This window comes from Falco naumanni, chromosome 7 (genome assembly GCF_017639655.2).
Source record: "Falco naumanni isolate bFalNau1 chromosome 7, bFalNau1.pat, whole genome shotgun sequence".
In the NCBI taxonomy this organism is placed as follows: domain Eukaryota; kingdom Metazoa; phylum Chordata; class Aves; order Falconiformes; family Falconidae; genus Falco; species Falco naumanni.
In genome coordinates, this window is record NC_054060.1 from 53808736 (window position 1) to 53834340 (window position 25605).

Genomic DNA, 25605 nt, shown 5'->3' on the forward strand with positions numbered 1-25605 from the left:
GAACATCATACCTTGATTGCAAAATAATGTTAGGTAAACCTTTAGCATAGATCCTAGGATTTGTGGGAGGGTTTTTTTGGTCTTAACATGTCCTTTTTGTGATGTTCTTCATAAAGACCTAGAGTACTCTTCCTCCAGTGGAGTTCAATGGAGTTTTAGCCCTCCTGCTGTGTTCAGATAATGATAAAACATCGCTGGGTCATTATAAGATTTAAGCATGATAGATGCTCTACATTACTATGTCTCACTGACTGAACTTTATGCAAAACTTCACTGTATGCTTGGCAGTTTAAGTCCTGGAAATTTTCCTGCTTTTTACCGGCACTATAATCCAATCATAACTTGTCTAAAAAAAATAACCCAAACCAAAATCAACAGGTGGGATTCTTATGTGCATTTTCTCTTACAAAAAAAAAAGAAAAAAAAGAAAAAAAAAGAGAAAAAAATTAACAAAGAAATCCTTCCATGTGGAGGTTTCTGGCACACAATTCTGTAAACCTAGTGCAATACGTGGATGCCATATCTTCAAGCAATGCCACTCCTGAACTCTAAAAGCTGCAGAACTCAATTATCACAGGTTTTTAAGGCTACAGGCCATAACAGAGGAATTTCATTTATAATACCCGCATTGCTTCTGAGAATTTCCTTGGCAGGATTGCATTTAAGGCTCTGTGAGCTTGATTGGCAATGGCTGAGTTACCTGCTACTGCAAGCAGGGGTGACTCACCTGGGATTTCTATAGCCTGAGCCCTAACAAAGAGTCTGTGACTTCCAATCTGCCTGGGGCTCCTGTCTGCTGCTCTGTGTGCCTTTGAAGACAACATGTATTCAGAAACAGAGAGGGGGTTGCAGAAATAAAGGGACAGGGATAGCAACAAACTCAGATTACAGTTTGGGTACCTGTGTTTCCTGTTTCTGAGTGACTCCAGTCACAGTTACAAGGCTTAGTTTAATCTGCTTTACAGAGCTACCTCCTGCAATCCTTAATCTCAGAAGAAACTTCTGCAAAGCAAGGCCTGTAAGTGAGGTAGGATTTGGGTATGGACGGGGATCAGGAGAACCAAACTCTGGCATGTTTGCAAGGGACGCTGCCTGAGTGGGCAGGCAGTAGTAGGGGGAGTAGGAGAGTAAGAGCACTCTGTGAGCTGATAAGAGTGGATTAAGGATTTGGCACTGAGCAAACCATTAGAGGAGAAGGATGTTGCTCAGAAAGGCAGAGTAAGGAATCTCTGCCAGTGCTGTTCCTACCCTAATGAACTGACCACTGCTGGAAACGGTTATCTCAGGACAGTGCTGAAAACCATCTGCTAGGGCAGACGAGATGTTTTAGGTGTTGTAAGAAGGCATGAGTGACTCTTGCTGACACTGATGCTCCAGAAGTGCTGCACATGGATCTCATTTTCTCTCTCATGGGATGCAGAAGGAAAGATACAAACTAGTAATATTTAGCCTGCTGTTTCAGACCAGCTGCCAAGGGGTCGAGGCTGTTTATATGGCAGAGACGCCTTCAAGCCCTGCGTACCTCTGCCTTGACTGCCTCTGCCTCCCCTGCTGCCGCCCACCAGCCAGGGTGGGTGCGCAAGGTCGGGGGCAGCTGGGGCAGAGCAGAGAGGCAGGCGCACAGCTCATGTAGAAAACAGTTTTGCAATGCTTAGATCCTGCAGTTTTTTTCTTTCCCCCTATTGTTAAGTGGCATTGAGCACCAGCAAAACAGGAAACCGCTTCCTCCGGCCGCTGACCCAGCTGCTGGCTGTGCACCGTGGCCTCCCCACACCACCCTGTTCCTAGAAAGTGTCTGGACATTTGGAAGAGCATTAGGAAAGAGCAAGAAATACCAGTAAAGCTTGAATAAGCAGGTACACTTGGCAGCTTTTACAAGAAGGCAGTCATACTGGAAATATCTGGTGGTAACGGTCAAAGTTGTCTCTGTTTTTCCATAATTAGGGCTTATGGAAGGCAGAACAATAACGCCTAAGCCAATTTCTCTCACCTCACTCATCTGGTAACTAACTTCACTGTCTCTTTGTTGTGCCGTGCTGCTCTTGTATCAGACATCCTCACTCGAGCTGCAAAGAAACCATTGTTTTACAGGCACTGCATCTTGTCTTGTGATCCTTAAACCTCAGAAGTCCAGCCAGGTCTCACTTCACTGGGCGGCCTCAGCAAAGGCAGGAAACAGTGCTAGTGAGGTGGTAGGTGACCCTTTTCTTCCTGAGACACCAGTACCCCACAATATCAAGAAAATATGTACTGCTTGGGATTCTGCCCTTCTGAGGAGACTGCAAATGGAGGATAGCAAAGACCTTGTGGCTCTTTTTCTAATCACACATTCCCTGGTGTGCTCTGGTATCAAGGACAGTGTTGTCCTCCCTGGTGGTTCTGCTGACCTAGAATTCCCATTGACTTGTTTTTTTAACGTGGTGTGATATTCTTCATTCTGCCTCTTCGATACATACATAGGAAAAAAAAATAATCCTGTAACCTCACTGGGAGCGTCTGGTGGAAATCTTTCACAACTGCATTTCTGTCTTTCTGAAAGTAGGACACATCGATGTGAAAGAAATGATGCTCAACCCAATCTCTGTCACCTCATTACTCTTGAGCTCCAACTTAATTACCTCCCTGATGCTTTGCACAGCTCTTAACCAGACATTCTGTGTCTGCTTAGAAATCTACCATACAAAATGAAGTGATGACTATATACTCTTCCTGCTGGAAAGATGAGCTGTAAGGTTTGGTAAATATAATTTCTAGAGCACCCATAAGGTGCATTGTATTGTACAGGCCTGATTCTGTACCACTGGAGTTCACAGATGACTTACAAAGACCCAATGACACCACTCTGAACGCTCCTTTCACAGAATTGGTTTAAAGATTTTAACCCAAATGAATTTGTGGTTTATAGTTTACAGCGCCAAAGACAGAGCTATGTTAACAGCTCCCATATTCTGACCTCCTGTATACCACTACGACTGTACTGATGCCAGTGGGGTTGCAAGGAAGAAGAATTTGATAGTTTATCTCCAGAAAGTCTTTGAGTCTCTTGTGTGAAAGTTCATACCCCAAAGTGGAGTGCCTGAATGCCTTGCAAAACTTACTCCTGGTTCAAACACAGACCAAGATCCACCATTTGAGGAGCCCTGTAACCCTCAAAAAATGTGAAGTGTACACCAAAAATTAATTTCACACCCCTAAAAATTTAAAATACTAAATAATTTATTGTATATATATATAGTGTATATATAGTATATATAATGTATTATAAATAATAAATATATTAGTTTTAAAAGTAACAAATAATATGAGGTAGAACTACCAAGATATTATCATTTTGGCCATGGAGAAGATAAACTGGGAGTTCAACCACAGCAGACATCTCTGGGCTGTAAGGATATGAGGATGTTCTGATACATTTTTGTTTGTTTCGGTATGAATGTCTCCTTTACCTGGACTCAAACCCGATGCTATTGCCAAGTCACTTCTAAAGATCTATTCTGCCGTGCGGTACAGCGCTCTTGGCCACACAGTCTCTGGCTCATGTATGTGGTACAGTGCAGGCAGCCACGGACCGAGAACAGGCCGCCACAGGAGAGCAGCAGTGGGGACAGCTCAGCTGTGTCACCTCGCAGGTGCACCCCTTCAGAGTAAGAACAGGCTGTACTCACACTTCCCTCTGCTGTGCTCGCAACTGAAAGTTATCAGGACAAATGTACCTTCGAAACACAGTGTGGGTGCCCACATTGCATATCTCTCTCTCTTTTTTTTTTTTTTTTGTCTGACCATTTTACTGCAGTGTTTTGCATTGGGTTTGGAGGTCTGTGAGACTGTTTTGTTTGCCCTGTCCTTCAAAAGTAAACACATCTGGTGACATGTTGCTGCCTCTCCCTAGGCCCTTCCTCATACTCTGGGAGTTAACTGAATTGACTCTTTAATTTCACTGTTCCCAGAAGTGTGTCATGCACTACAGCGTTAGTCACAGATTCATTACATACATGTCACTGGGGGGATGCACTCTCCCTGCTGCATCATCCACAGGGTGAGCTGTGCCACAGGGTTTCCCTGGAGAGCACAGACGACACTGTCATTTCTATAGATGACCAGTTCCACATCTGGGCTGCCTTTCTTTTGGCCTTTTTTCCCATTTATTTGTGAGATGAGGGTTTGTCAGAAAGCCATTTTGAATGTGTATGGGACACTTAACAATACAGCAAATATACATCCCTTATCTTTCCTGACAGAGAAGCTTTCCAAAATCTGGATGGTACTTCAAACCCATGAAGCCCTTTATCCAACAAACAATCTTTTTGTGCCTCACTCCAGATAGGCTTTGGTTTGCACCACAGTAATAATGTGGTGCATTAGAGTTTTAAGAAACGTATCTACATCTATTTCCTGGTCTCCCTCACAAAATATAAATCACTGTTAACATCGCTATTACACAATGCAAGTCAGCGCCTTTTGAACTCAAGGTTACACTTGACCTATCTTTGAAACTAATTTTGTGTAAATAAAAAATAATATTAAGTAAAACAGGAGGAATTAATGAAGATTAACAGGAACATTTAGGAAAAGAGCTCAAGGTACATGAACTGGTTCCTCAGACATGCAAGACGACCTCCTGCTTCTTGTAGAGCGCTTCTCTCTGGAAGTTGGCCTTCTCACCAGGGGCTCAGCAGCTTTCTGGTGACGTATCCTGGTCTCATAGCAATCTTTCCAAAATGCCTTCTTTAGTTTTCTGTATGAATCTATAAAGTTTTCAGAATCTTTCTCTTTTTCATGGTTACCATGATCAGGCTGATCAGGCAAATAACACTGCTTTGTGGCACTGTATCTATCTTGTTCAACAGCTCTCTGACCATCGTCCCCTGACATGTCCTTCATCTCTTTTCACAAAGGCCACTTACAAAGAAGGTTAAGACTCGATTTTGGGACTGACATTCACCTGCACCCATGTAACCTGCTGACTGCTTTGTTGGAAATCCACCTAACACTAGAAAAAAACAGAAAACTCTTCATTGCTCTTGTTAAAACTTTTCTTCATCGCTTCCCTGGCACAGAGCTCCGGGGTGTTTTGGTAGCTGTTCCGGGGTTAATAGTCTTTATGCCCAACCTGCCGCTGTTAAATGTTGGCTCTTGAAGGCTTTTCCTTTGCCCATTAATCTCAGATCTGGTGAGGCCAGTGAGGCAGTGAGGTGCACATCTTTGGTTTTACAGTGCTAATGACAGACTCGTAAAGCGGGGGGAGGCTGTTACTGGGGTTTTGCTGTAACACTGGCTCTTTTTCCTGTGCATAGCTATACTTTGACGTGGTATGCTTGAACTTTCAGATCAAAGAGAATTACCAAAATGATGCACTTGTGAATTGTGGGCCATTATCTATTATTAACTCATCTTGAGCACTGTGGTGAGCAAACTGTAATTTTCAGTATGTTATTACATTTCTGCTCACTGTGGTGTGCAGCAGCTGAATGTGTGTGTGTGTGTGTGGTAGTCCTTAACGAGAAGTAATCTTTGCTAGCTAATTCAAATAGATCTTTGCCAACATCTACCAAGGTTGATCTAGAATTTAATTTACTTCTAATAATTTTGTTTTTCTGCTTCCTGCCCCTCCCACCACATTTAGGAGAGGAGAAGGTTTCACCTTCTCTTTTTCTCTTCAGTACATGCTTGCTTCCAGGAAAACTTGGAAACGCAGCAACAACCTCCTCCAGTTCTCTGCCAGATTTCCTTCAGGATTTAATGATTCAGGTGGCTTCATTTGCTAAGTTTTTGCCAAAAAAAAGTAGTTCTCTACTGACACCATATAATAAAGTTGAGCAAACAGGAGGGCTGGTAGGAGACTTATTTTTATTGCCTGGCTCTAGTCACATGACAGATCAGGTTACAAAATACTAATACTCCTGCCAACTCTCAGGATCCACTAATTCCTCTTGCTACTGTTTTAATCGAACCTGTCTTTTCTTTTTTTTTCCTTTTATTTTTTCTTCCCCTTTTCCCCCCTTTTTGCCTGAGGGCAGGGGGTGAGGGGGAAGGCATTAGACCAGGGCAGGAGATACAGTGAAAAGCAAGTATATCATGATTGGGAGTATCCCTTTTAGCTCCTTCAGTGTTTGATCAGCACTTTTTCACCAGCTGAATAGCTTATTCCCCCTGAGTGTTGGCAGCCTCTGGCAAAAGTAAAGCAATGTCAGCATTCCCCTGTTCCATCTATTTTTTGGAAAAGAATCGTTAAAAGTATTCCATTTTCACCTTGTTTGCAAGTTGTGATGAAGCCTTCTCCTCCAATTAAATTGTGACATTCTGGCTTGAAAAACAACTTCAAGATACGAAGATAAGCTAGCACACACACACACAGAGACACAAAAAAAATCCTCCTTCTTTCTCATGGAAATAAATTCAACAGTTCAGAGGAGCCACTTCTTTTATTAGCAGTGAGACAAATATATTTTGCAGAAAAATTGCTGATAAAACAACAGATTTGGAAAACGTAAACCTTATGCAACTCTCTGGAGTTCTTCACAGTGGTTTCCCCTTTGTCTCTTCTTCCAGCATACAGAACTAGAAGCTGGTTCCTGCAAGGAACCTACCCAGACAGGTAGACACCCAACATCTTTGTACAGTCTCTGATGCCATAGCTACACTGCTACTGCTACCTCAGGTACATTAAGGTGGGCATGACTATGTCCACAGTGTACCAAAGGCACACCTCAGCAAGAGAAGCAGCTTCTAATAGTGGGTTGAGAATTTTGTGCAAAAGGAGAAAAAACCTGCATGGTGCTCATCTTGCAGGCATTGATGCTTTTTGGTGTGTAAAGGTACAGAGAATAACTACATATCTTTCTCCACATTTATGAAAGAAGAGCAGTGCTATAGAGAAGTTATGAGACTGGCTCAAGGCAATATAAGACTTCTCTGGTGAATTCAAGAGCAAGAATTCAGGTGAGAGTCGTAGCCCCTGTGTTGCAGCTATGAGACCACCCATCATCTCTTTTGGCAGGCATGAGTGGAAATGCACTTCTGCCTTCCAGTGTCTGTGACCATGGTAGTTTCCAAAGGAGGGTATGTTGCAATTGTTTTAGTTTTTCCATTTCTGCTCTTCTTTCACAAGTTGCCTATGAAAATCTGCAATGCTATTGCATCGTCCTAGTTCAGAGATCTCTTGAAAGCATAGCCCTACTCTGATTCCTGAGAAAACAACCTCTTGTAATTAGGAGTTTGTTATGACTGCTCCTGCAACCGGGCAGGGCTAGAGCAAGTATGTCAGCAAAGACTCCTTACATCCACCTGTCTTCGCTTGCAGTGGACACCGACTGACTGTAGGCTTTTAGGGGCAGGCACCATCACTTGCTACAATTGTACAAGGCTTTGGCCCATCAGTACTTCTGACCACGGCACTGATGATGTCCCCTTAGAATGCCCGTTTCAGAAGACTTTAATTACACGCATTTCTCACTTCAGTTTGTATGCGATTTCTAATGCTATGAGAAACAATTAAATTTATTTCTCTGAAGTTAGCCCTCCTCAACTGCAAATAATGTAAGTGCAAAAACATCGGAAGGATAATACCATCCACAGGTAGGGAAAGGCAGTGCTGGATCTCTGCACTTCCTTTGACTCCAACGTAATGGAGTTAATTTAATAAACTGATAAGACTTTGATAAACCTTGGCGGTGTTGTGGTGATCTGCTTCTCGGGTATTTTGTTTCCTCGTTCTTCAGGCAACTTCATGTCTGTGTGTGCAATCACAGCACCCTCTACCGCCTCTCACTCAACCTGCAAAAGCACACCGACCGGTTGTAAACTCTTAAAAAGGACTTCGAGACTCTCCGATTATGAAGTTTTACATATGAAACACCCCCAGCACGAGAATGAAACCGCCAGAAGGTATTTCAGTTCTGTCTAGGACGCAGCCCCGAGCTCCTAAACGAGCAGTACGGACTCTTCAGGCGCTCAAGCACCTACGGGCCCGAGAGCAGCTTCTGCCTCTTTATCTGCGTGTCAGGCGGCGTTACCTTCCGCTTTTGTTAGGTCCACGGAGGAAAAAGAAACGCATTTTCCTAGCGAGGTGCAGAGAAGGCGCTAGAGCAAGGGCTGCTGCTGCGTGTTCCCAGCCCAGCTGACCCGGGCCTGGCAGCCAACTGCCCCTTTCCCGGGCCCGCCGCTCAGGCGCGCCGAGCCCCGCGGGTGCTGCCCGCCCGGCCGCCTGTGCAGGCCCCGGGGCCCGCTCCCCGCGCACGCCCCTCACCCGCCACCCGCCAGCGAGGCGCGCTGAGCGCGGACCCCCCGCCCCAGCCGCCCCGGGCACGGCGGCCGCCGCCGCCCCCCGCTGCCTCCCGGCGCCGGCGCGGCGGCTCCCGGTGCCTGCGGGCGCTGAGGCGCGCGGCTGGAGACACCCGGACCGGGAAGCCGGGGCTCGGGCCGGCCCACGGCCTCCCAGCCCCGCTGCCGCGAGGCGGCCCGTGAGAGGGGCTGAGACCGCCGTCGCGCTCCCGCGTTTGCGCGGGGAACGCCCCGCACCACGCCCGCCACCGGGGGTGCGAGGCGGCAGGGAGGGGGAAGGGGCGTGTGACGGCGGCACCCAGGGCCGGCCCTTCGCGCCGGCCGGCCCCGCGCCCCGGATCGGGCACCGGCCGGGCCCCGAGGCCACGCCTCCACCCGCCTCGGGCCGCTGGCGGTGGCGGCGCGGGGCTGACGTGGCGCTCCCCCGCGGGGCGGAGCCTCGCCGCCGCGCCCCGCCCCCGCCGCGCGCCGTCCGCCCCGCCCTGCCCCTTGGCGCGTGCGCGGGCCCGCCTCGTACCGTGGCGCGCGTGCGCGGTTGCCTGCGCGCGGCGCTTCCGGGCAGCGGGGCAGGATGGTGCTGCTGGAGAGCGAGCAGGTGGGGCCGCGCGGCCGGGCCCGGGGCCGCTCTCCCCCGCCGCCGGGACAGGGCGGCCCCGCAGAGCCACGGCCCCCCTCGCCCGCCCCGGCGGCGAGCGTCGCCGTACCCGGCGGGCGGAAGCGCTGGGGCCGTGGCGGGCCTGGGGGGTTCAGGCCGCGTTGTCCGGAGTCAGCAGCGCGGGCCGGGCCGGGCCGCCCGTGGGTGGGACCCGTGCCGTGCCGCCCCGGCCGGGGGAAGATGGGCGCTGCTGGCCGGAGGGGCCGGGGAAAGAACGGAATGCCCCTGCGATGCCCCTGCGGCGGCCTCCGGCTCAGCACGGGGTCTCTCTCTCTCTTGCAGTTCCTGACGGAGCTTACCAGGCTTTTTCAGAAGTGCAGGACTTCGGGGAGCGTTTTCATAACGCTGAAGAAATGTAAGTTGTCAGCCCGTGACTGGGTTGAGGAGGCTGTGCCTCCAAACCGAGCTGGCGCGTTGCTGGCACCTACATTAAAAGCCAGGTGCCCTGTGCTGCAGCCTGATGTGCATTTAAAACCGTGCCGTTGAAGCAAGTGGTTCGGGGCAAGGATTTACATTTTTTTCCCTGGCAGATGTAGTTTATGGAACTGGTCCTTCTGTGGTTACAGGGAAGGGGCTCTGGGAACAATGTGTGCAATGTCACATCAGGCAGCCTTGAATTTCAAGGTGTTTTACAGACCTCATAAGCAATTTTGAACATCTCATGTCAGGAGGCATTCGGTGGTTTTAGTGAAACACGAATAAATGTTCTCTGTCTTTCCATACAGATGATGGCCGAACAAAACCAGTCCCGCGGAAAGGCCACGCAGAAAGTTTTGAACCAGCAGACAATAAGTGTCTTCTGAGAGCAACTGATGGAAAGAAGAAAATCAGCACAGTGGTAAGTGACAACTTTGGGTTAGATTAGTGGCCCTACTTATATTTTTATTTCATATCTTTATTTAATGTCCCATATTTTAAGTGAAATGTGTCTTTATATTAATTTCATGAGAACTGACCTTTTAATTCCAGAAAAACCATATGGTAGCTAAACACAGCTGAAGCTGGGATGCTGAAGTGTTGCCCTTACCTGAAATCTTAACGCTCACACTCAGCATTACAGCTGGGACAATAGTTCATAGTTTTGCTCTGTAAGCTGGAATCCATTTCAGAATGGTGATGTGGGACAGCAGAAAGCAACTCTGCTTGTTTCAGCAACCTTGGCCGTTGTGTTTTGAGTCAGGTGAAATTGTTTGGAGGGAAAAGGGGAAACTGCTTCTATAGAGACATGGGCAGGAGGATGCAGGGCAGATAAGGAACCTGCAGTATGAGGACAAATGGTGTGGCTTGAGAAGAAAGGTCTTGCACATGTACACTTAAGACTCGGGTGACAAGTAGTTTCCTGTAGACTTCGATGGAGTTATTGAATGTTCTTACAACCCAGGGAAGAACTGAATGTTCCCAGACTCTGAAACAGTAGGAACAGGATCCTCGTTTGCTGGCAAGAATGTGTAGGTGCGGGTAGACTCTTTTAAGCCTTGATTTTGCTTAGCATACCTATTTTTTTCTGTACAGAGCTATTAGTATTTCAGGAAATGTTAAGTAGAAGTTGAAAACCTGATGTGTATTTATTTGGAATGAGAGATTGGGAAAGGCTTTAGCTGACTTCAGCTGTCCTCTGTGATGTAACCCAAGGAAAAATGTTTCTTTGAGAAATAGTTGAAGAGAATCTGGGCTGCAACATTTTTATGGCCCTACAAGTAAATAAAACCTTCCTTAGAATGTTTCTTGCCATTCTTCCCATTGGAAAACACACAGAGTTAGGACAAACGGCCTCCAGAGGATTTTGTTAAATAAGGAATGTTTTCAGTTTTTTGAATCAGTGAAGTCCTATGACATGTCAGTACAGCCTACCTACCACTTCATGTGATTGAGTTGATCCAGCTGCTGTTAAAACTTAGACTTGATGGTCACTGGTGGGTAAACACATACTGATACTTGGTCTGTAATAGAAACCAGTATTTCCTTGGTTAACCTCCAGTATTATTTTTGTAGGTGAGCTCAAAGGAAGTAAATAAATTCCAGATGGTAAGTTTTGTGTGCCTTCTATCTTCCTTTTCTGGAGGTACTGGGGAGTGGTCAGTGGTCAGTAGGAAGCACTGGACAGCTGTGAATGGGTTGATTCAGTACTGAACTGCCATACAGATTAACCTTACACTATCCATCTATCTCTATTCGTGGGGGGAAATAAATAAATAAATAAATCCCACTGTATTTTATCTGACTTTTTGTGTTGATTTAGAAACACTAGTTACAGCCTACACTTGGAAAGAGCATGATTCATTCTCTAACCGAGAAAATGCGGGTATCTATCCATAAGCAATATGCAAAATGTTATCTCTAGTATATCATTACTTAAGTATGTGTTCTTTTAATAATTCCAATTGTTGTTTCAGGCATATTCAAATTTGCTGAGAGCTAACATGGATGGCTTGAAGAAAAAAGACAAGAAAAGCAAAAACAAGAAGAGTAAAGCAACACAGTGACAGAACATGTCCTGCCATCACTGTAACAGACTTTGACCCTTGCTCAAAGCAAAGTCCATTTCTTTTTGAGTTACCACTTGTCTTTGGCTTTCCTTCCAGCAGGATACTGGGATGTGATCAGTACTTGTGTTTAAACTGAGAGCAGAAGATGCTTTCTGTGGATTCTTACATGGCAGGAGTATTTACAGGGTTATACTGAAATAGCTTTACACTCAGCTGCCAACTAGTTTTGTACTTTTACTGCTGTTTGTTTTGTATTATACAAGTGGGCAGTGTAAAACCTGTTTGGGGAGTAACACAAGGTGAAGAGAAATGCACTATACCAGGAGCAAAGCAAGACTGGAGCAGGTGTCTGGTGACAGGTGTTCAGTTTTACAGATAAGCCGCAGTAGTGCTAGGGAAAATGGGTGCCAATGTATTATCAGGAACAGCAGCTTTCCTGTTTCTTAGTTTGAGGGAGGTGTCTATGTGATGCAGTGCAGATACCCCTAAGGCAGCCAGCACAGCATGTGAGCTTTTGCAGAGCTAGGCAGCTGTGTCCTTGTTCCATGGCTGATCCAGCTGCGCTGACCCTGGCTCAGGATGGGGGGAGGGCAGGACTCTGCATCATGTTCCCTTCAGACGGGGCTTGAAAATTTTTAGCTTGTGTTACCTAAACTTTTTTTTTTAAAGCTTCATCCTTCAGTATATTCAGGGATCTGAATTTCCCCATACTTCACATCTTAAAGTAGCTCCTTTGTATGAGCAGATGTAAAAGGTGAATACTTAATTGTTCCTATTAAACACAATAAGAAATGCATTTGGTTGCAATGACTGATGTGACTTGTCTTGGTGAACTGCTAGCAATGGTGTGGTTATTTGTGCCTTTGCTTCCCCTGATGCTGCTTCATGTGGTGGTGGAACAATTCACAGTTCAGAGAAGTTACTGAGTTTGTTTTTAGTTACCTCTTTACATATTTAAACTTTGCCCCCCTCTTTACTATGAGAAAAGGGCAGAATAGAAGTAGGTATTAATGCAGTAAGCCTGCAGCACTAAAGGCAGTCATTTGAGTTGAAGAAACAGAAGGTACCCAGTAGGGAAGGAGGGTAAACACCAGTGTATTTTCTTTTCTGCATATTCACTTGAGTATTTTGATTAGGTTGATGTGAAATAACTATGGCTGCTGGAACTTACCTTCAGATTTGCTCAGCTTTTCCTGATTAGCTTCAAGAAGATCATGGGAATTTTACCATTATTACTATGGCTTTAAGTTCAAACTTAAGCCGGCAATGCATGTGAGGAGAGCAGTCTTAGGTTTAGGTCCTTTCCTGTATCAGTCTTACTTCATCTCCCAGGAAGCCTCTGCTTGACTTGTCCTGCCTCTGCTTTTGCATTCAAGCACAGGCAGGCAGCCAGGCTTGCAGCAACTGTCTCAGCTTGAAATCTACCATCTTTTTATCACTGTATAAAACAGTAGGTTTAAAAAAGCAAAGCAAAACAAACACAAACCACAAAAAGCTTGTAACAGGTATTTCAAGAAGGCTCAGTAGCCAAACCTTTTATTACACAAAACCCCTTCTTCAAAAAAGTTTAAAACTGTATTACAGTTGAAGATAAATTATCCTCTAATCCTTGAGCTGAGTTTCTCATTTCAGTACTACTGTTGCATGTTGACGTAAAAGGCATTCTGAAACTATTTTTTAAAAAAAGTTTTACACCTGCACAGCTGGTAATCTCTTTCTTGGCATAAGGGAAAGAATTCCATTATAATACAAATCTGTGGCGGTAGTCAGACATTCCTGAATTGTCTATAAAACACATTTCCACTTTGACATAAATTTACAGTTTCATATTACACATAAAATTCAATATGGACATGTAAAAAGGCATTAGTTCCCTGTCTTGCATTGCAGCTCTTTGAAATTCCTTTTGACAAAAACACTGTTCCTATTATACAAGCATTCCATAAAAGCTGCTTTAAGCACTAAAACAAAACCTTGTATTCATCTGGGTAACTGTACAGGATAAGTGCAGGAACCCTGCAGAAGGAAGGAAAAGAGAATTTTTAAACTTTGAAACTAGGTTCAAAAGCTACAATGTCTGTCGCAAGTCTTGGCAACAAGCTAACTGCAAAGATTAAGCAGAAAAGCAGGAAGTTTTAGTGCCTTTGGCTGTGACTGCAGTTTTCCCCTTTACCTAGCCCGTTCAGTTTTTATTCAGTGATCTGAAGGCTTATGGCTAAGCAGTGCTCTGTGTGCAGGTGTCAAACAGGAAAGGAAGACGCTGTCAGGGACTGCATCATGCTCACACCCAACATTGTATGGAATATTATCTGTATGTAGTAATTGAGTTCTGTTGCTCAGAGCCTTGCAAGCCACAGGAAGAAAAAAACCACTTCACTTGCTATTTAGTTGTGTTAGTAAACATAACTGAAACTGAAGCAATTTTGCTGCATCTCTAAGAAAAAGGAATCGGTCAATTTTTAGACTCATTTAAATGCTAAGTACCTTCAAGTTGAACACAGGTTTTAGAAAACATACTACCAATGAAACCCACAATAGGACATAAATATCCAGCTCTCACTTAACTGTACCAGTACATGCAACAGCTGAAAATCTGAGGCTTAAAACTGGATGTGCCCAGACTCTGTGTTTCAGCCTTGCCAGAATCCAGTAAGGAGACTACAAGCCAAACAAATGTTTTTGTTTAGAAAGCAGAAATGGGCTTCACTGTACATGTTGAGAGAGCATACACCGTGTTTGCTTAAAGCTGGGTAGTCTGTCAGCTGTGCCAGATTCCCGTCAAATTCCTTCAGAGCAGGAGGAATTAAATGCATCTGAGTTTTACAATGCAAGCTGAGTCCCTCCCATGAGAAAAGAGGGTTGTTCTTCTCTATATAGCATATATAGAATAGCAGTATACCTCAATATATGTAGTTGTTTGCTATTCAGTGTTATGAACAAAGCAGCAAGTGAGCACAGTGGGAGTACATTTTAGAATTTTTTGTAAAGGCTTATAAAAATGAAGAATTTACATGGCCAGGAATTTACAATTTACTACAAGTGATGATTACACGACCAGTAATCTCTTCCCATAGTACTCAGGGAACTATATACATTTCCTGAATATTTCTGTTTTCCTCAGGGAGAGGGAAAGGGGAGGACAAATTAAAAACAGCTTATTTAGTCAAGTTTGAAAGCATAACTCAGATGTTTTATGTACCACTTGTAAGAGCTTAACAAATTTACCTCTTTTCCATTTTGATACTGTAAATTTCATCACAAATTGCTTGCAAGTATGAACATCTCTGTTTTGGCCATCGTGACATCAGTTGTCTCACGGTAGCATCAAAGGCTTGTCTATCTCCATCAAACTAAGAAAAAAAAATTGACAAGAGGCTATGATACAGTCTTACATTCTCTCATGAAGGAAATACTCCTCCCAATTGGATTCAGTTTTCTGAACACTGTGTAATGTTCATGTTCCTTTAATTAAAAAGGTTTCAAACAAAATTCACGTAACATGCAACTTTTTCTTAAAAAAATTCTAACAAAATAATGTATTAAGAATTTAGTGATCAGTTTCTTAACACAGGTGATTTAACGATAAAAAGGTGTAAGCAACAAAGAGGACTCTACCCGGTTTGCAATGCTGAACAGAATATGAGAACCGTGGTATAACGGTGGTCAAAAAGCTGATCGTGTGTCTTAGTTTATCACCTTTAATAAATAAATAATCTGTCATTTGGATAGACTGGATAAACTTAAATATTTTGGAAATATCTTCAAATGTTTCACTGGGGTCTGACTACCAGACAAGCACTGCTTCAGAGCAGCAAATGAAAGGTATGGAAGTGCTAAACCCACTTTCAGGGAGGATGCCATTTCTCTTCTTTTGTGGGGTGGGGAGATAACCCTCTCACTAGTAAAATATCTGGACTTTAAAGCTACTACTGTCACTGGAAGAAAGAAGAGACCTTTGTCTTTGGTGGGTTTTTCCCCCTCACATCTAGCAGTTTGAGTTGTTAAAGGTGTCATACCCCTTTTTATCTTGGCTTCACTAGGAGACTTTTCAGCTACTGTACTTGAAACAACTGCCTCTGTATTTTGGGTCTTCCTTCATTAACAGCTTCAAGAAACAACTTGATTGAAACCGCTGTTAATGCTTACTGGTTTCTGAAAGCGAGCAGTAAGACGATTTCAGTTAACTGTTCTTGGGAAAAAGCACAGAGCTTTGTATTAGGACTTTCTAATGGTGTCTTGTGTAACTTGGGCATTTGACAAAAAGATTTTTCTAGCCTCAGTCAAGCTTCTTGGGTAAAAAAATCCTTTCAAGTTTTAAAACCTAATTCAAACTCCTTGAAGGACAAAACCTACGATGGGTGAATTTTAAATTCCACTTCATTAGGAACAGAATTTATCATCTATTGTTCAATTAAAGTTTCAGTGACAATACTGAATTGCTTACCTCTAATGATAGGAAGTGTATCACAGTTGCTTTTGGCAGATCTACCTGTAAAAACATAATCAAGAAATCAATACTTAACAGTTCTTCAGTTTGCCAACTGGGTATTCGCTATACTGAAGGGAGACAGACTTTTTTATTTCCAAAGAAGCACTTGTGCTGACAGAACTGGGAATTTACCAAGGTTTTAAACAAACTGTTCATGACAGATTCCATTATGGAAAGTTCCAAATGGACGTAGGCAAATAGCCAGTACGTTTCCTGAAAAGCATCCACCATTTTAAAAGTCCTTTGTGACATGGTCAGTGAAGTCTAAAAGCTATGTACAAACAAAAGCTGTGTTAGTTGAAATGTAAGAGCAAGCCTAGCAGGAACAAGTTATTAAGTCTACCATAGTAGTTAGCATAAGTACAGCTTAAGAATTTACACAATTCGAGATACTTTTCAAGTATTAAAGAAACATGCCATGGGTCTTATTTAACCAGAAGTCTGGTTCACTTGGTATCTCTAAAGTGATTCTACTGCCAGTAGCTTGTTCTAGATAGCAACTGCATCTTCCAATTTAATTAAGAATTTGAAATTTATTCAGGCTTCTGCCAAATACTTACTGCTAAAATCTCAATCTCATTTGTTTTCTGTTGCAGGCTAGAAACAAATGTCTGAAGTCTTGTTTGTACCTGGCAACAAAAGATGAGTGAAAGTAAATTACACTGCTTCTGTGACACAGGTTGGGAACTCTTATTTTGTATTTCATAGATGATGAGAACAGAAGAGGCTGTTTACACACTTCACCTAATAAAATAAGACTCTAATATGTATGTACAATGACAGCTCAGCCACAATGTCACAGATAATCCCCAAGATCTAAAAAAAGGTGGTCTTTGCCTTCAACCTTTTGTGTTGTTCATAGTCTATTCTGTGAATAAAGAACAAGCAGGATATATTTGTTTAAGTTAGGAGACAGGGAAAATATGATTTCTACCATTCCTTAACTTTTAAGAATCACTTCTTAATACTTATTTGATGTGTGTATACCTGAATTTCTTGACGACGCCTGGCACTGGCAGATAATTTTTCGGGAGTCATAACACTAACATTAGGCACTACAAGAGGTCCATGGGATTCAAATACACCTAAAATGCAAATATACAGTTTTAGATTATATTCTTTCTTTATACAAAAAGCAGGAAGAAACAGAAAAGTCATAGATATTAATAAGCTAAGATCTGTATAGTACAGGGTTCAAAAAGCTGCTAACAAACTCTGAAGTAAATCAAATCGATAGGACAGTGAAAACATGTTCATGTAAATTCTCAAACGCTCACTTATGGCTATGAAGGACTGGTTGGTAAGACAAAGAAATCTGGTATTTTATATCAACATTCCCTGAAACTAATAAAAGGTTCCAAACGGCTTGCAGAAGTTTAGAGGAATGCAGCATACCTAGTATCAAAACAAGAAAAAGTGATTACAAGAATGAGGGAACTGTTTAATGCTCAGTCCCACAGCAGAGTCAATGACAAAACAAACAATAAACCCCAGTCCTCAGCTTCCCCAAACAACAATAATTGAAGTGTGAAATGGCTTGTTTTGAAATCTGAATTGCCACTTCTGTTATCACACACACAAGAACAACCCCCCCAAACCCCCAGTTAAGCACGGCCACCTCACTCACCGATCACCACACACTCTATCAGTACTTCAAATAATTATCAAAAAAGCCAAACTTTATCCACACAACAAGTACTTAACATTATTCTTTATATACAAACTTCTATTATCAGCTTAAGGAGTGGAAATCTGTAGCTAGAAATGTAAAGGCATTTTCATGTGAAGAAAAAAAAATATCTTAGTAGAACAGTAGGTCGATGTACATGGGTCTCAACACTGTAACAATCACAGACCATGTCAGTTTGATGAAAAATTACATTTAGTTTCTCCTCAGTTAGGAAATCTTCATGGTTTTTCCCTTTTCCACCCTCCTGAATCACTACAGTGCATTAAAGCTTGAGTGGTGAATATTCTGTCTATAGATCCGACCACCTGTTTCGTTAGTTTGGAAAAAATGTCATGTTCAGATTGCTTAGAATAACATTTGAGATCAGGAGGAAGTGTCTCTAACGAGAGGCACTGCTAGAAAACATTTTCTTGCTCTGTCTTTGGTAATACTTCTAAAGTTTATGTTCCAGCAATATTTTCTTATAAAGTAGTTTCTAAGCAGAAAGAGAAACAGTTTTTGTGCTGTAACTAGAGACTACATACCTGAAATATTAGTAAATGATCCCTTCTGATTTGGTACTGAAAGATTATCTGAGGTTTCTCTAAAAATAAACGAAGACAGTTAGGGAAACATATTTACAATAACAAAGAGATACTGTAATAAGACACAGTTTCAGATTATTATACAAACATACTTATTTTATTCCAACAGAGAAATTTATGGATACTTCCCAGCACCTATCTGCAGATTAAGTTCTATTCTGGAACAGACAGGAAATCCTGCAAAATTACATTACAAAATCAGATCTAGAAGCAATCTTTATGCTTCCTATGGATACAAAAAAAATGTGCTCCCTCATCACGCAAGCGTGATTCAGATCCTAATACTAGACTATATTATGAGAATATTCTCTCTATATTATTAATCTGCAACTTCTTACAGGTTTCAGTGAGATAATACTAAAGTACCACAGTAATATTTATACTTCAGATCACACAGATTCAAAGAATCTTTCAATAGCAAGTTTGGAACCCTTTCCATATTCAGGATTAATTAACAAAGAAATCAGGATCTAGAAATAAGGTTAACTGTTAGAAAGAATGATTTTCTTTCACAGCTTCTAATAGATCCTGTAGGTCTGTCATAAAACATATGAGAATCAGGTTAGTTGCCAAGTTAAATGCCAAGACTGGCTGAGGCCAGAAAAAGGAGAAGGAAGAGGCGGATCACAGCAGATGTTAACCACCTGCACAAACTACTGCTCAAGTTAAGCATTTCCCAGCTTAACAATTTCCTTTCTTGTTAAGTCTATTCAGAAGTACTATGGATGTCAAATATGTCAAGTTTCTGAATTCTGGATTGTGTGACTAGACCATACTTGTTCCTGCTGCCAGTACATGCATACACATATATGTACACACGTATTATTTATAGATGTGTGTACAATTATGTATTTACAAAGGGATATGTGTGAGTAACAGCTATCCTGCTTATGCACACAGGTGGCACTGTGGCCTCTCCTATGATTTCCATACTAGTTTCTGTTGGTGACAATAAATAGTAATTTCAAAGACAGGATGATTGGGTGTTGCTGTGTACCTGAAGTCTTTGCCAGGTGTTACTTTCACTTGTGACAGCCAAAGTGTACAGGTGTGCTGCAGTTACGTCTTCATTTCTGCCATATCAACAATGCCTCAGAATGAAAGGGATCTGCCGTTTTAGTTCTTTGATTACACATGAGTGTAATAGACTTCTGGTCAGTAACAGGGACTTTGCAGGCAGTCCTGCCATGCAAACAGTACTGGTGTTTTAGTAGCATTTGAGCCGAATAACTGCACGGCCTTTTAATCTATGAAGCACTATGGATATTTGAATATAACAACAGCTAGGGAAATAACTCTGTCTTAATCTCAGTAAAATTCTATAACAAGCCTTTTGCTTTCTTTTCCCCTCCAAAGAAATTCAGCAAAGCTCTTACTCTTTATAAAATAAAATTGAGGTTTAACTAGGCATATCTTAAAATTACTTCATTAAAACAAATATACATTCACTTCTGACTTTTGACTATTCAGGTTGACATGTTATGCTACTTACCTACTACACCTTTCGTCACAGATTTTAGTTTTCAATTTCTGGATCAGGTGATCTACTAAGTCAGATTCTAAAATCCTTTTCTCCGTCTGTCTGTCTTTCTCAAAGGATTTCACCTATGATGTAGTTCAGTGGTTCTTGTTAATTCTTAAAATGGCATATGAATAAACTTATCAAATTTAATCAAAACCAAACTGGATCATACCCATTAACAGTGAAACAGTCAAAGGTTTCTATCATTATTCTTCCTTCTTCAAAGGAAGCTATCATCATTACCAATCAATCACTACCAATTAAATATTTGATATTTTTTTCCCCAACTGATTTTCTCTGCATACCCAAAGCTTAAACTAGCTTGGCTACTTGTATTTAATATGTGATAATTATTTTTTTTTAACAGAATGGTTTGTAGATGCAAATACCATATTAGTAATAGCATATGTGGGTTTGGGCTTGCCTTTTTTTTTTTAGTGAGTAGGAATTTTGTTAGAATAAGGCTTGCCTTTCAGTTTGCAGGAGTTAGATTCAAACATTGAAAACTTAAAAGTATCTGCTCCATCTTTACTGGCAAGAGATTAGTCACTAACAATACCATTTGCCTCATTGGCGTGTTCTTTGTTTGTTTTGCTTCAATAAAGCCATATTTAAAAGAACACTCTGTAAAGTCTTATGGAAGACATTGATATATTGTATTCTCATAATCAAAATCTACTTGTTCATACAGTTATTAGCCAACTCTGTTACAATGACAAGGAGAGTGAAAAAACAAAGCAAAAAATATTTTATATACATTGGCTAGGTAAGTAACATGGCCACGCCAGATGCTGTCATATGGTTAGGGTTTTTTCAGTCAAATGATGACTCTTTATTCAAAGAATAACGATCTTTTTCCTAATGATCCAGAATGAAGTTTTAACTTCTAAAAGGGCACCAGAACCACAGGCTGTGGAGCACAGACGGCACTGTGACACAGTCCAGTCTTTCCACCCTAGCTTACAGAGATGAGGAGTGTGGTTCAGACTCTGCCTGTTTGAACTACATTGATTGTTTTAGATTTAGGTTTTAATTATACTTGTTTTGTAACATGGAAAGCTGCCAACTGGAAAGATCACCAAGTCAACTAATTAATTTTGTAGGTTCAAAGAAATCAGAGACAAGAGAAACCTTTTTCTATGTAAAGACATCAATGACAAAGTTAAGCATTGTTTGCACTAATTTTTGGACTGTGCTAGAAGAAGGGAGGCCTGTGAATAAGTGTTACAGAGGAATAAAAAGCAGGCTTCTCCAGAAGAACTTTCTATGACAGCAACTGAATTAAATTACTTAAATTTATTCAATTGAAAACAATCATGGTTTTTTTTTTTTTTAAAAAAAAAGGTAGAACAACAGATTATGAATCTGAAACATCATCAAGTATCCTCTGGTCCCACACTTACCTTCACATGACTTCCTTCTTTATCAGACACAAGAGCCACATATGTAATCCCAGAGCATCTGCAGTATTCCTGCAGTTCTTCCTGGGACTAAAATGGGAACAGGGGAGGGGAATGGGACAGACATTTGACAGATTATGAAATGATCACTTAAGTAATCAAAGTCTCCTATCCTTAAACTAACTTGAAATGCAGCAATTAAGCTGATTATATAAGCTTCCAAGAAGAAAGCTTTAAGTAGTCCAGGTGGTGAAATTTTGTTATGCATCCACCTAATGCTCCTTAAAATTTGAGATCTGTCTAAGTCTACACGAGACGGAGAATGCCTAGCCCTGCAGTCCTGGATCCAGCTAGCCCTTCCATGTGCCAACTAGAAGAGCAACATCTAGATAACTGTGAAAACATGCCGTGTAATATCAATCAAACAGTTACCACCCCACTGTCTGCAACTTTCAGCAATAGCTCGGTTCTGCATGACTGGCACTCATCGTGCAAGCTGACTGCAGCTAAGTTTCACGTAAACCTGAGGCTGACTTACGTCACTCTCAGTGCTGAGCTGCTATGGGGCTCTTAGCTTGCTATGGGATCTCAGCAGTGGGTTGCAGGACAGCATTAGACAGAGGCAAGAGCTACCCAAATCTTCATTCTTTAGGAACCGCAAGAAGAGAACCCAGGGTGATCATAGGAAAAGCATAATGATCTGGATTTTTTTAAATTCTGAGCAACTGAAACCATTGGAAAAGTTATTGCAAAGGATTACAAAAAAGTTGGGGCAATTAAGTAAGCGAGCTCAAAATGTCCTGCAGCACAATTCAGAATGAGCAACTGCACAGTGTTTCTTTTTGGTAGTCACCAGCTGGCATACTTAAAGGTGAACCGGTCACACTCCTCAGGTAACTGTTACCACTATGAAGAGGGACTTCACCATTGCTGTGTGGCTCACTACTCCAGTCAAATGATTGCAGCTCAAGCTCTGCTTGGTTTCAACTGGAGAAAAAAGGGCACAACTTATCTTTGCCACTTTCCCTCTTATCACACATCTCACCAGGGACTACATGGGGACCCCACAGCCCATCTAGTAGCTCAGTTGACTAAACTGTTTTTCTAACAGTAGAATGATGTCAGTATTCCCTCTGTATCTGATAGCCTTCAGCTATCTAGATACATTTAAAAGTTGGTGCTACTGTTCCATTCCAGATGTGCCCCTTATTAAGGGCTGAATCATTAATTCAGGAATCCTACTTGCAGCCCTCACCGAAAGAAAAAGATGTTGCATTACTGGTAGAAAATATGCTTCTGCTTTGAAGCATCCTCACTTCACTTAATTGGAGCTAACTGGCCTTGTTTTAAACTCATTATGTGACTTCCCCCTTGATTTCAATAGGCCTTGGACTCCACACTCTGTGTACAACTGGGGACTCCACACTCTGTGTACAACTGGGGATGGTCACTTAATTCCTCTGTGCTCTGAGGAATGCATAAAGATCCTCCATCACACTAAAATACTCTGGGAGGTAGAGAGGAAGAATGCTGCAAGGCAAGTGAGACTTTCTTAACATTGCAGGTGCTGAACGGCACCCTACATACTCAGTTCTGTAAGTCTGTAACTCAGTAAAAAATAGAAAAAAAATGAAAAAAAGGATGGTCTCAGGTTGCACTAATCTTAGCAAACAGTAATATAGTTAACACCCAGAGACGGAAATTCTACCTGGGACCAGTCATACATTATTTCGGCTGGAATTCCTGCAGTCCAGAGTTTCTGAACAATATTGATAGCTCTACCCATTGACATCTGACCAACACTTACAACCAGCAGGTCACATGAGCTGACAGAAACCTGAAGGGAAAGTAAAAACAAGGGGGACAGCATTAGCCACAAGACCACCTTTTCCCCCTTCAGAAGGCAGTTACAGTAAAAAAGAAGGATAAATATACCAATGTCTTTCAAAATTCATCAAGCTGGAAAAAGGGGTTAGATCCATATCTTTTTAGAGCTATAATCTACCTAAGCATGTTTCAAAGTCACTAAAGCGTAACCTTTGGCAAAAAGCATCTGTACTGTCTCAGCCTGCAAAGTATCCTAGCCTATTCTGTTCTTTCCTTCCCACGCTGCTTTGCATTGCTAATTCTTATAAAGCAAAGTTAATAAAATACACATGCCACAACCAAGTGAAACTGTGTCACCCTGTACAAAGTAGTCCATTTTCTTAAGCTTCCTTCCATCCCCATCTTCTGTTTATAAAGGGAGAAATGGCAGCAGCAAAGTAACACTCACTAAATATCTACAGTTGTACTCTTCCATCTGAAACAATCCACAGGCTGAGAAAAATGTCCCATTAAAAATAAAACAGTATAAGCCTGAAGATCCTCTCTTCCCCTAATTCTTACTCTACTAAATAATTCTGTGTAGAGAAACACAGAAGCGAACAGGTCATCCTGACATTTGCGGTCTATTTCAGCATGGTATTCTTTTGGAACACATCTGACCATCCTATTTTTTGCCCATCTGTGGCTATTGTTAGGTTACTGAACTGTCTGGAGTAAACAAACAAACAAAACCTCCCACCTCCCAAAACCCCAGACTTACAAAATCCTCCACACTGGAAACAGCAGCAGTTATTTTATCTATAGCTATGCTGACTCCAACAGCTGAAGGAACCGGTCCTACCGTCTGTGGCCCTCTGAATTGTGGAATCTCAAAACAAAACAAAAAGAAAGTAGAAGACCCATATAGTTATCTCTGCAAAATGTCAAAAAGGTTTTTAATTTTTTCATGATTTAAAAAAAACCCCAACAAACAAAACCACACCTAAATGCATGGAAAAGATATGGGCACATACCAGATGATCATATCTGCCCCCCGCAGCAAGAATTTCAGGTACAGTTCTTTGCCTTCTTTTGATGTATGCTATAAACTGAAAGATAACACCATTGTGCTGCTGTATTTTGTAAACTAGCCCCAGATTTATAGAAACCTGTAAAATAAAAATGAACATGTGTACAAGACTGTTGCCAGTACTACTGGTTAATATAATTAATTTCCTATTAGCAATATGGATTGAAAACACTGTTCTCACATAAGGAAGACATATGGAAACACCCCCTTACCTCCAAAAATCTAAAACAGAAATGATACTTTAATCTTAAAGCATCTCAACAGACCTACAGCACAAGACCCAAACAGCAAGCCTCAAAGAAGGTAGAGCAGGGGAGGCTTTTAGTAGTCACCAGTTTTCTGCATTTTTAAAGTACTTCTAGTTTGTTTCAAAATTTTACAAATTGTTTATGCTTTACATAATGCTTTCAGTCCTGGTCGTGGGGGAAAGTCTGTGTGTCATTAGACATTAATTAAGCCAGAGACTTCTGACTGGAAAAGGTCTTATTCTTAAAATGAGTCTTCAAACAAATAAAACCAAACATCAATGCCAGTATTATTATCTGCCATCAAAAGACATTCTGATGTGCTTTTTCTATTCTAAAATATTACTTTGTTGCTCAGCAAATTATAAGGCCCAGCAGTCTATAAATCCATTAAGTCATTCACAGAGTATTTTACAAACCTGAAGTTTTATTCCAAGTTGCTTTAACAGACCAATGATTTCCTCTAAATCCTTCATGCCATGCTTCAACAGCTGAGTGACACCTGGCTTCTGTTTTATCGTTGTGTTTAAAAATGCAAATACATTACTTGCTTCTCCTTTCTGCTCAATGAATCTGTACAATCGAGAAAGCTAAAACAAAAAAAAAATATCTGTAAGTAGCACCACTGACAGTGTTCATAAATAGGTCACATCTAAAAAAATGAAAAAGATTTGACTTGGTGTGAGTAAAATACCTGCTTTTTTCCGCTTGTTTTGCCTAGCGGCCTTTTTTTACCTAGCGAGCTGAGCAAAGGAATGGCCAGGTAAGAGTCTGATCAAGGTGTCCAAATGTTAACCTGAACTCCTTATGCGCATTCATCAATATTTGTAGACAATTTTTTTAAGAAGTTTCTCTCAGTTTGTTTTACTAAATACCAGTGTGCAGTATTCTACTTACCCTTTGTTTCTATAGTCTGAAAAATACATTTAAAAGAAAGAAACTTGGACAATTGCAATTCTGACTTCCAGAAAGAACAAAGAACAAAATCAGACCACTTCCAGGCAGACTGATCTATTTCTAACAGTAGATGTAACAATTTATTTTTCTTACTCTGGTTGATTAAATCACAAAGTAAATAAAGTATTACTGACTTATGGCAAGTTACAGGGAAATTAACACTGAATTAAAGTTACTTACACAATTTGATGAGAGAGAAAGATTACAGAATTTGGCTTCTACTTCTCTTTTAGTTAGCTTTTCAGTCTACAAGAGAAAGATTCAAATGTATTCAACAATTCAAGTTACCAAAAAAAAATAAATTACTATTGCCGAGAAGAATTAAAACACAACTTTCCAATACCTTTAATTAAAGGCTGCATTTACAAACTGCAATAATACTGTAAAAGAACAAAAACAAT

At 41.6% G+C, this 25605-nt stretch overlaps 2 protein-coding genes across 3 annotated transcripts in view; one reads left to right on the plus strand and one right to left on the minus strand.

The window, feature by feature from the left end:
- Nucleotides 1–8774: 8774 nt before the first annotated feature.
- On the plus strand, nucleotides 8775–12217 carry SRP14 (signal recognition particle 14). The gene is made up of 5 exons (XM_040599775.1): nucleotides 8775–8875; nucleotides 9218–9290; nucleotides 9661–9773; nucleotides 10928–10960; nucleotides 11329–12217. Exons 1-5 carry the CDS (start codon nucleotides 8852–8854, stop codon nucleotides 11416–11418), a joined length of 333 nt encoding a protein of 110 aa, XP_040455709.1. The 5' UTR covers nucleotides 8775–8851; the 3' UTR covers nucleotides 11419–12217.
- A 712-nt stretch (nucleotides 12218–12929) lies between these two features.
- EIF2AK4 (eukaryotic translation initiation factor 2 alpha kinase 4) overlaps nucleotides 12930–25605 on the minus strand; it is a 37587-nt gene continuing 24911 nt past the window's right edge. For both annotated transcript variants that reach the window (XM_040599773.1, XM_040599774.1), the window contains exons 27-39: nucleotides 25385–25450; nucleotides 24667–24837; nucleotides 23947–24081; nucleotides 23694–23801; nucleotides 22815–22943; nucleotides 21110–21196; nucleotides 19677–19789; nucleotides 18125–18183; nucleotides 16898–16995; nucleotides 16471–16539; nucleotides 15866–15910; nucleotides 14647–14771; nucleotides 12930–13437 (exon numbers count right to left, since the gene is read on the minus strand). In XM_040599773.1, the coding sequence (XP_040455707.1) occupies nucleotides 13383–13437; nucleotides 14647–14771; nucleotides 15866–15910; nucleotides 16471–16539; nucleotides 16898–16995; nucleotides 18125–18183; nucleotides 19677–19789; nucleotides 21110–21196; nucleotides 22815–22943; nucleotides 23694–23801; nucleotides 23947–24081; nucleotides 24667–24837; nucleotides 25385–25450 (1260 nt within the window). In that variant the 3' untranslated portion in view covers nucleotides 12930–13382. The remainder of the gene's footprint in view (nucleotides 13438–14646; nucleotides 14772–15865; nucleotides 15911–16470; nucleotides 16540–16897; nucleotides 16996–18124; nucleotides 18184–19676; nucleotides 19790–21109; nucleotides 21197–22814; nucleotides 22944–23693; nucleotides 23802–23946; nucleotides 24082–24666; nucleotides 24838–25384; nucleotides 25451–25605) is intronic.

Excerpts from the sequence above, each read along its gene's own strand:
- SRP14 (XM_040599775.1), top strand. The coding sequence starts at position 8,852 with ATGGTGCTGCTGGAGAGCGAGCAG. Across the intron at positions 9,291-9,660 it reads TTTCATAACGCTGAAGAAAT|ATGATGGCCGAACAAAACCA; the intron begins GTAAGTTGTCAG and ends CTTTCCATACAG. Across the intron at positions 9,774-10,927 it reads AGAAGAAAATCAGCACAGTG|GTGAGCTCAAAGGAAGTAAA; the intron begins GTAAGTGACAAC and ends TTATTTTTGTAG.